Source organism: Alosa pseudoharengus, unplaced genomic scaffold (assembly GCF_046254945.1).
Source record: "Alosa pseudoharengus isolate Yale_2024_CS ecotype anadromous, Long Island Sound unplaced genomic scaffold, YU_APseudo_1.1 YU_APseudo_1.1_scf_1, whole genome shotgun sequence".
Taxonomy (NCBI): Eukaryota; Metazoa; Chordata; class Actinopteri; order Clupeiformes; family Clupeidae; genus Alosa; species Alosa pseudoharengus.
Window position 1 is genome coordinate 57,175,394 of NW_027468564.1, and position 11,328 is coordinate 57,186,721.

The 11,328-nt window shown below is 42.5% G+C and overlaps 1 protein-coding gene across 1 annotated transcript; it reads right to left on the reverse strand.

Annotated features, from left to right (window-relative positions):
* Positions 1-3,583: 3,583 nt before the first annotated feature.
* Positions 3,584-7,145, reverse strand: ptger1a (prostaglandin E receptor 1a (subtype EP1)). The gene is made up of 3 exons (XM_076277344.1): positions 6,856-7,145; positions 5,088-5,995; positions 3,584-4,755 (listed from the first exon to the last, which is right to left on the reverse strand). Exons 2-3 carry the CDS (start codon positions 5,952-5,954, stop codon positions 4,486-4,488), a joined length of 1,137 nt encoding a protein of 378 aa, XP_076133459.1. The 5' UTR covers positions 5,955-5,995; positions 6,856-7,145; the 3' UTR covers positions 3,584-4,485.
* Between the last annotated feature and the right edge of the window lie 4,183 nt (positions 7,146-11,328).

The following is an 11,328-nucleotide window of genomic DNA, read 5'->3' on the forward strand; positions in this document are numbered from 1 at the left end:
CAACATATTATACCTTGTCTGCGGACATCGTTATAAAGCCGGTGCTGGATAAACAAATTGCGCGCGTGCGACAGAGGGAAAGTTCTTTGGTGTTGCTTTAACCAAAAAAAAATAAAAAATACGGACCACCTAGCTAAAAAAAACAATAGACCTACAATCAACTAGGCCTACTCACTGAACCACTGCTTATTGTCTTTGCACCTTGCTCATTGTGTCAGAGGATTCATATGATTTAGCCTATAGCTTACATAGTCAGTGTTGCAGAACTATTTGGATTTACAAGTTGGTTCAATATTGCAAACAACTCAACTCATCTATATTGTACTTTACCTCGTCTGCTCGCGGACCACTTTGGATAGCTTGCGGACCACCAGAGGTCCCTGGATCACACTTTGAGAAACACTGATCTAGGACAGTGTTTGTCAACCTTTTTTGTGCCACGGCACACTTTTGACACTTAAAATGTCCCACGGCACACTAACATCCTGTGTGAAGAAACAACAAACATAGGCTACCATAGCCTAAAATTTCAAATAATACACAGATATGGCCTTATGGCTTCTATGCAAGACCTGCTCATTAAAACAAGCGTCCTCTGCTTCATTTGTAGGTGACTATATCTAATTTAATTGTTGTTATGAACTGGATATGTGATGATTCTGTGAAAATTGGATATGGGGCCCCGTTGTACAATGCCTGCATGCCACAAATAGTGCAATCATACAATCAATGAGAGCATGTGGTTATAAATTCTTGGATGCAACAGTTGCTTTTCTGGACCAGTGAGTGACATTTGGGTCATTTTCTGCGGCACACCTGATGATCTCTCACGGCACACTAGTGTGCCCCGGCACAGTGGTTGAAAAACACTGATCTAGGAATACTGATGGGAAGGGTGAGCTACCTCTCTGGTGTGTTTCGTTTGGTCATTGGTTAAAGTATAATGTAGGCCACATTGTTTTGGACAAAGGTGTCTACTAAATTTAAATATAAACGTAAACACCAGGGGCGTAGCCAGGATTATTTTATAGGGGGGGCCAGCTGGGTCCAGACTTTTTATTGGGGTGGCACTTGGGAATCAAAACTACTATTTGAAAACTACTCAAAAAGTTTTGAAGATTAGGATAGCCTATTTTAATAATGGCAATAAATTGTGTAAAGCCAACACTGATACACAGGTCAGTTTGTTGTCCACTCCAAATCGTTTTCCATAAATAGGCCAATGCTATAAAAAAAAGTACATTATGATAATGCACCTTACTTAATCAGTCTTATTATGTGTGTACACTCATGATGATTCTAAAACAACTTTACTGTCATGAACAAAGTGAAGGCAAAAAGGTGTTTCTTTGTCGAATAAATTGAGATGCAATGTGTGTCTCGAATTGGATGCCATGCAGGAATTTGCTGGGATCTCAAAACCGTATGAACTTTGCCATAGAGAAACACATGATAGCGTTGGATTATGTACATGCCTTGCCACCACAACACACAAAAACGTGGGGTAAGTCGAGCTATATGAAGTTATTATTTTGATGTCATTTCGTCTGTTTTATAACCCAGAAGGATGTACAGTACTTGGTATCAAATGGTAGCTCTCTATCTCCTCTTTCATCTGACATGCGTGGCATATCCGATCACGGGTTTGTGAGTAGCCTAATTCAAACGAGAGTTGGTTTTTGTACATGATGTTATTTGCAGTCACGTTGTCTGTTTTTATAGCCCAGAAGAATCGATATACTTGGTACCAATAGATAGCCCTGTGTCTCCTCTTTCTTCTGATATGCTTGCCATATCTATGCGATCACGGGTTCGCGAGTAATTCAAACGAGAGTATTGGGTGCGCAGGTAAACTATAAATGTATTTATTTATTTTCATAGCCTACTTGATCGCACAGGCAAGAGTTTAGTCTCGTTGGAAAGCCCCACTTCTGCCCTGTCACGCAATTAAGGTTTCATCTCGCTGCAATGAACAGTTCTGGAGTAATGTAACAAAGAACTCAGGCAAGGCAGCCTGCCTCTGCCTGACCAGCTGCTATGGCAAGAACCACACGCAGTCAGCAAATTATGTTTTTTATAAAGTAGCCTGGCCTAGGCCCTATTAGCCTACTTTTATTGGAGCCATCCGGAGATATGTGCCTAATATGCTTTCACCCGAATTTTATCGAAATATTTTTGTAAAGCGTTACCGCGGGCATCCGATTATTTCTGATCAGCCCCACACGTCAATGTCAGAGCCTACCTAAGGACAGCCCAACGCAGCTCACTTGGCTATCGTGACACATTCTAACATCTATTAGCATTAAAGATTATGATTCGCAGTTTCTATGCTTTTTCCATTAATAGTTACAGGAAGCCACGTTGTTGTTTAAACTATTGTTGCTTCTAGCCCACGTTACAGTTTCACTTGCTGCAGGGACACACACATTGCATGAGCGCTCTATATGAGTTCTACATGCTGGAAATCTTAGTTCTCAGATGTAGAACTCAAATGTGTCTTGACGCCTCCGTTTGTAAGATCAAAATAAGATGTTCTAAATGGAACGCGATCGTAAGACATTAAGATATCCAGTAGATGTAGCACTACGAGACACATTGACAGTGAAATCAGATCAGACGTGTGAAGCACCGGGCATAACTTAGCCTAGGTTAATTGTTGAGGAGGCCCATAGTTTGAGAAAAGCTGCAGATCATAGACAGAGAAAGCATAATGCTCTGAGAACATGTAGCCAAAGGTCTTTCTGCACAAACAAGTGCATTGGTGCGCGCACCCCCGTATTCACGTTGACTCTCTGCATTTATACAGTGTGACAAAAACTGTCAGTCAGAAAGATGCACACTTTGAATTTGATCAGAGCGGCTCTGGTTCTTTACTGGCTAACTATATGTGATTGGCTGGATGACCGTTCAATCAAATCAACAGACCTATTGTCTCTTTGTGTGCGCGTTGTGGTAGATACGGTTCCAACTCTTTACGGGAGCGTTTATTTCCATATTTTACTTTAATTTTAATGACAAAAAGTGTGGGGGATAGAATCGTGTTCCAGCAAAAGTGTGTACGTTATAACACCCACATCCCCCACGCTTGCTACGCGCCTGCACTCATGAGCAGCTATATGGTCGTGAGGAGATGATTGAAATCATACAATTTCTGACTGTGCCTTTAACATTCTGTCTTCTATTAGACTTGTATCAGAACAATCCTCATGAGCGATGTCCTCTATGTGTGAAAAATAGATGTATAAATAGATTTGTCTCTATTTCCTACAGTCAGGCTAGTTTTAGCCCCTCAGGCTTACCTGCCACAGGTCTCAACACTTTTCTTAGAATCGTGGAAGTCGAAATCTGTTTTAAATAACTAACAGAACTCATTTAGTTCAAACATTTTGTCACTGAAATGTAATGCTAGGCCACATATTTGATATTAGCCTGTGTAATGACTGAATGATCCACAGAAGGAATTCTCATCTAAAATATTACTTCTTACATCCGAAATCTCATGACTACCTGACATAATTAGTTGAAGTTTATATTTTACTTTATTATACAATTTCCCCAGAGAATTGAGGAGATAAAACAGGCAATAAATATGCAATGGGTTCATACATTCTTACATACATATTAATGTACATTCAGAAACTTATACACATGTATAAGCAAAAGACAATACAAAACAGTTCCCTATTGTCCTTAATAAAATACTGCTCACAATACACACAGCTCAAGCTGCTAACAAACATGTATAATTTCAATGACATTATCATTGAAGTCTACTCTCCAAAAAAACTTGAAGCAACATTCATAATTGAATTTTATGATGATGATGATTATCCAGTCATTTAAAATGGATGCTGTGCAATTACATAATGCTAATCTCATGACCTTTGACCTTTCTGTTGACTGACAGGACAACCTGTCATACACTTGGCTCAGGAGCATGAGAAGACCATATCCATCTCTACATTCAAAATCCTTTTACTGACAAGGTCCTGGCAGATGTCCAAAAACTTGTGTGCTACAGCTAATCTAGTTTCCATTCAATGTGTGAATTGCACCCTAGATGCACTGTCCTAAAAGTGTCAGTAATGCTTACTATGGCATGATCCCTGTACTGACTGATTACAGATTCTTGCAGATTCTGATTACTGTGCAAAACTGCATGAAACAAATAAAGGACTGCACAGTTCAGTCAGTCTCCCTCTGTCATTTAGAATGATGAACCAGTGATTACTCGTGTTAAGGAGGTGGTACAGAGGAGAATGGAGGACTCGAAAAGCTTAGTATGTAGAAATGCCTTACTCAGATTATTTCTGTACATAGTAAACTACAACAGATACTGTGCTTGAGCAGCGTTAACTTTGTTATACTTTAGTCAGTTCTTAACAAGTCAGCTCTGAAATTTTACTATTCCTCACAAAATGCATGGAGCACATGTGTATTCCCGCGGAGACACCAGGCACCAGAGCAAATGTTTTCCCAGCAGTCTCAGACCTTGTTGACAACGTTCTTCTCCGAGCTCGGGAAAGAGCCGATCTCCCAGCGGCGGAGTGTGCTGGCCTTCAGGTCGGCCTGGCGCTTTGTGATGATGTAAATCTTCCTGAGGACTGCCCGACGGAGGAGGATGTACACCCAGGGGTCCAGGATCTGGTTCCAGGAGGCCAGGCGGACACCCATGATCATTAAAGTCCTGTAGGTGGACAGGTCTTCTCCGATCATATCGCCGTAAGACCGAGTCACCGTGATGAGACCTAAGATCTGGTGAAGGAAAATGTAGCCAAGAGTGAGTCAGGCTACACATGATTTTACAGAGACCCACATTTTGATTGATACATACAAGTCTTTATTATACAAAACTTGATGTTGACTGCTGGATTACAATTTGTAAAACTCATTAATGTTATATGTAGGAAACCATAGACAAAAGTGTCACATTTCTTAAAAATTAACAGGATAATCTAGAGACTCACAGTAAATGTTATTTTTTCTGTATATGATTTTTTCTGATTAATGTTATTATTAGCATTTATCTTGTCAAGAGACTTGGTCAAGAGATGAAGTCATTTCTCAGGCATGCTTCTCAGACCTACCAGCAGAGGGCTCCAACAGATACACGATGTCACCATGATCCCCACCAGTTGCACCACCATCTCAATGTCGTGCGACTTGGCCGAGCGGTGCTTGTAGGTCTTCCTCCTCATGCGGGCCCGTACCAACGTGAGCCCACTGATGGTGTTGCACACAAACGCAACAGCCAGCGACGCCAGTCCGAGCCCTGAAAAGAGCATGACAAATGCCACATCGGCCTGTTCAGTGTCCTCTAGCACATTGATGAAGCACCAGGTTCCCGGGTGTTGATAGGTGTAAGAGCCCAGCTGGAAGCAGGGCAGCAGAGCCACGCATAATGCCGCCAGCCAGATGACTGACAGGGACACCTTGGTGCGCGTGGTGGTGACCAGAGAGGCATGCAGCAGCGGCTGGGTGACCCCCAGGCAGCGCTCGGCTGCCATGGCGCAACCCAGGAAGAGTGGGCACAGGCCGAAGAACACCATGCTCCCGCCCAAGAACTGGCACAGAGGGTCCGCCGAGTCGTAGTCCTGCGGAGACGTCCCCTCGGACAGGTAGAGTCTCAAGACCAAGGCGCCAGGGATGATGTGGCCGGCGAAGTCCGTGGCCACCAGGGAGGTGGCAAACAGCAGGAAGGTGGCTTTGGAGCGCCTGCGGACGTGTTTGGTGGCGTTGGCGAGGATGATCAGGGCCACGATGTTGGACAGGACACCAAGGGTCATGGAGAGGCCAGCGACTATGATGCCGCTGGCGGGCGGCTTGTCCAGAGAGAGGTTCCCGTGATGGCCGAGGGAGGCCATGGCCACCACCTCCTCCTGCTGGCTTTGGTTGGAGAGGGGATGGAGAGGTGCACAGCCGGAGGAGTTGCAGTGCTGTACAGATAACATCATGGGCCTGTTATACTCGGGGCGTCATTCACTGAGGGGGGATGCTGAGGACAAATAAAAGAGGGTAAAAAAGCGTCACATTTCACTTTTAATCTTTTATTAGTTATTTAATAGGAATTAATAGAAATTCGATGTCAGCACAAACATAAAACTCAAGACAGGTTCGGTGCAAATATTGTCTTATCCATAATAACCAACCAAATGAAAAGTTCAGATGCAAAACCCTCTAAATCCGTCTGACCACTTTTCTTTTAAATGAGCATTTAAATTCAGGCTCCTACAGGTTTTTGCCTATAAATCGATATTTCAGACCAGGAAGAGAGTGGTATTTAGTGGGTTTTGAAGTTAAATTATTTGATTAGCGTATACTATGTGTGGAGAGCATCCCCTTACCATCTTTATCTCATTTTTGACATAGGTGGCATTTAGAGGCTTTTGCATCTGAACCCTTTAAATCTAAAAAAGGAATGCATACATGTATGACTACAACTGGTGAGCTGAACCTTAAGCGTATTTGCAAACAGTAACATCAATTATGATATATGACATATGTGAAAGAAATGGAAGTTAAAAAAATTGGTAAGAATAGAAAAATGCTGGTGAGGCTCAGCTACAGTTAAATATAGTAAAATAAAGTAATTTATAATTACATATGAGAAGAGTGGTGAATGTTCTCTCTTAATGTGGTTAATTAAAATGTGTAGGCCTACCACTAAGTTTGAAATGTGTATTTAAACTTAACCAAGCTATACCAATAATAGGCAACGTTTAACATTGCAGAAATGTTTCACAACGCTGCATTTCCGTGGACACCTCCATACAGACTAAAAAAGTCTGTGTCTGTGTGAAGACATCTAATGGCGAGTCTAATCTTAATTTACAGGTATTGAGTTGCTCAACTCACCATCATTTATTTGGATCCCAAAGGAAAACAATCCACATAGAAGAGTCAAACGTTTCTTCAGTGTCGTTGATTCCAAATGTAGATCAGCTCCCAATACTTAAAATAATCCAGAGGAGAACGCGCACGTCGAGAAACACTAATTAAAAAACAACTTCGACACTGCAATTGCGCAACTGAACGGTTCTTTAAACCAGGTATTTTCGAATATTTCAGAATTCTTGTTACTTAATCCAACTTCTTCTTAACGGGCTAACTAGTGTGTCATCGTGTTGCCGCATTGACACATGGAGATGTGCTCCATGCCGCTTTCTTAAAACTACCTTATGAAGTGTTCTGGGGTTTTATATACGCGTGACTTAATACAACCTCTAGGCGGCTCTCTGAGTCAGAATCTAACTTATTGATAGTCCATATTTCAAATGATTCACCTGCACCTCCTGACCAGTTTGTACACAATAATGTTGATTTCAGTTCATCATTGATGTAAAGTACTTGAAATGTCCTCAGGGTAGACAGTGTATTTGCATGTTGTATATGAATACAGTCTAGATGTTGATGAGCCATTGGCTAGTCATTTTGAATGCTGGAAGAGGATGAGGAAGTTTTAACAGTAAATGAACTCAAACAAATTAATGAGTCTTCCTGACATGTATGTTTTTGATTTAAGCATCAAAGCGTTTTGTTCTCTTTAGTTTCATTGGAATTGTTCTATAGGCTACCGAACTGCACAGGTGTGATATACACTTATATTTAGTAAACATGAACAAAACTTGATATAAGCTGTAACAATTGCGCCCTCAATTTGCAGTGTAAAAGAATATCTTAGATTCCATCTATCATAAAAGATAAGTGATGTTCTCTCGGCCCCAAAGCAGTAGCAATGGGAGCAAAAACTGCACTGTTGATGGTGCGTGTCACTCGCCTACTGTCCCATGTCACCCACCTACTGTCCTGTGCCACTATGCCTACTGTCCTGTGCCACTTGCCTACTCTTCATGAGACAGTGTCACAGGACAGTAGGCGAGTGCCGCTGGACAGTAGCGAGGGCCATGTGACACTAACACCAGTACAGCACCATTTTTGCTCCTACTGCCTGTACCCCAAAGAGTCCTTCATCTGCCAATCCCCTGCACTTTTTTGTAACAGTACAGATATGTGCTCTCTGCTTTCTTGCTCTAGATCAGGGCTCTTCAATTGGCGGCCCGCGAGGTCATTTGTAGGCCTACTGGCCCTTTAAAAAAAATGTAATCTCTAGCAAGCGCATGAGCTGTTGTCCACTCTTGCATCTCTCACTCGCTTTAGTCCTGCAGCCACTGCACCTCAGCCCATTGCACAAGTTAGGCTACATTACAAGTCATTACATTTGTACATTTATAAGCTGAACGTAAGTGCCATAGTTTAGTTTCAACCTAAATTGGCACGTTGGAGTTTATCTACTAATATTTAACAGGTTGCACCACACAAATAGTTTCTGTCAACAATATCGCAAAAAAACACGGGCACAATTTCTGCAAAACTTGGTGGAAAGGTGGAGCAGATCCGACTCAAAGGGAATTTCAAAGTATTTCTATATAGTAGCCTGGCTATTGCCGATGTCCTTCATTTCTTCACGTCTTAACATAAACAAATGCAATTATAGACTAGCGAAGTCTGAAATGAGCCTGTCTAAAAGCCTCTTGGAAATCATGTGGCATGTTCCATTAAATGCGCACTCAATTGCGATTGGAAGCAAAAAGTAGGCTATGATAGCCTAACGAAGGTAAATTGCATATTTGTAAATGGCGACGGCAAAACGTTAAAGTGAATCGTATACTTTATAATAAAGAAAGTAAAGGAGATGATTTGCACCTCCGTTCACCAAATAAAGGCCGTGGTTGTGTTTCTACAATATGTTGGCACAAAACGTAATTTCTGTCAGAAACCAAGTAGGCTAAACGTTTTCATTGTCATCGTGACGATGCCCATGTTCAGTAGGCTATGTTTCATTTATTCAAGCAGTGACATTTGGTTTAATGCATGGGGTAACGTGAGGTGCGTCAGAAAAAAGATGGGCCTGTCCCTCTCAAAACATGTTAAAATAGCGTGATTAGCAACCAGAAAATAAAAAAAATCCCGGGGGACACACCCCCGGACCCCCGTGTTATTATTATTAGGCTATTATGACTGGCCTGCCCCCACTGCTAAAAAAAATCTAGGGGTCACGGTCATCTCAAAAATGGTGGGAACGTCAAATGTAACAAGTAGGCCTATTCATGGGTTTCATCAGGTCCCTTTCCACAGGTGTATAAAATCAAGCACCTTGATTATCAATGCAGGCTGCATGGTGCTTTGATACACCTGTGGAAAGGGATGATGAAATCCATGAATAAGTCAGAAGAGCTACATATGCGACTGATTACACATTTAATTCACCTGAACAGTGTTTGAATCCTGTTTGTACTCACTGGAAATCTTGGACCTAGCAGTAGCCTACTGTGCAAAGCACAGATTCCATTTGTGTTATCTGCTATCACAGATTTCATTCCATATTAGCCACCATCAACCAGCCAATGATGTTGTTATGCATGTACAAAATACAACATTTGAACACCCATATTGCTGCTGTTGTAATTCATTGTATATACAGCTGTTAATGTGATTACTCATATTTCAAGCCGCATTTCTCCGGCCCCTCAGTTGTGATGCTTTTCATGAACTGGCCCCCATTACAAACTAATTGAATAGCCCTGCTCTAGATCCTGATGCCGAAAAAACACTGATTGAGAAAAATGCTTCAAGATAACTTTCTCTTGCTTGGGATTTTAACGGCATGTCACTGAACTGCTTATAATTTAAGTGGTATGTAACTACAATTCTATGACCCTTTCTTTCTGGCTGAAAAACACATTCCCCCGTCTCTTTGACTGACAGTGCCACTGTGGAGGTGAGGGGCTGCTGTAATCAGCATTAAGCCAATGCTGGTGTTTCTGTATTGAAGACAGGTGCATGTGTTTGTTTAACTCCACCACCCCTTGGCAAACTCCCGAGCGAACTGAGACTTGTGGTCTGGAAGTGGACTAAGAGAAACATTTTAGAGTGGCTAGGTCTTCGCCATTCAGTAGAGGCAAAGACATAGGGGCACTATTGGTAGAGGGCCAACACTGTCACAAAAGCTGAATAGTCAACATTCCCACTGGCACAGAATTTCAACCGAACACCAAAACACAGAAGCGTGGAGCACTGCACAAAGAATAGTGTGGGATATTGTTTTAATGCTGCATAATTCTTTGACACCTGTATGTCAGCTGCGAGTATGCCAATCAAATGCACATTTACTACTTTTTCCATTTCAACAGGTTTTCTGAACATGACCAATGGTTCACAAAATCACAGCACTGGTAGCACTAGTTTGTCATCATGTCATAAAAGTCATGCCATGTAGTTCCATTTGTAAATTGTATCTTTAAGGTAACCTATCTGCAGGGAAACACACCAAGTGGCAACGTGCCTATGTGCAAGCTCAGTACAGGTATGTTTCAGTTGGAGTTTGTGGGATGAGAGGCCACATATAAATCTGCCCATGAAAACACATCAGTACACCGTGAACATTTCAGAGGAAGAACATCTGAAGCGGCGGAGGAAGGTAAGCAGACCAAACTATTTTAACCTTGCGTATCAATGGGCTATTTATTGGGCGCCTAATGAAATCTGACAGCCAAAACACAGTCCCAGACACAGGAAGCAAACATGTTTGAATTAAAAGCTCACAGATTCCATTTCATGGGCCCGTGTTTGGGTCCAGTGCCTGATAACATAGCGGAGAGTCACCTAACAACCGCACCCACTTGAAAAAACCCAAGAAGTGTTGGAGGAGCTCTAGCCCTCCCCATTAGATTCACACAAAGCCTTCTGAAGCTGAAGCCCACAGCTGAATGTATTGACCTTGGATCTGAAAACCAGAACAGAGACCAGAACATTCTTTTTTTTCCCCTCTCACTTTCAATTCTTTTTTTCGAGCGGTTGCGGTGTTCGTCTGCGGAGAACAGAAGTCAAGCACTCCTTGGCCCCAGGGGATGACGCCCGCTCCGTTGCTCTGAAGAGGAACCATCCTCCCATTCTCCCTTTGCCATTTGGCCCCTGTCACCTCGCAACCCTCCAAGACCAAGTCTGTTCCCCAAATTCTTCCTTTTGCTCCCAGCAACCACAAAACAATCGCAGAAACCACTGACTGCTTCCCCATCCTTCAAGTCAACCTGCAGGGCTTTGAAGCGCCTCTACCTGGACAATTAAGACCCCTCATGAAAAGAGCACGCTGTTTACCACTCTGATCCTTCTGCTGATAAAGTTGGACGTGCACCTCCATGGAAAGGCTGGAGGGTCCAGACCGAGTTGGCTATAGAATATCATTTGCGTGCAAAGTGTCCAAGCCAAAGCCTAGTCTCACCCTACTTTATGGTCTGTTCCCTTAATCGCCTCTCACCCACTCACTCATTC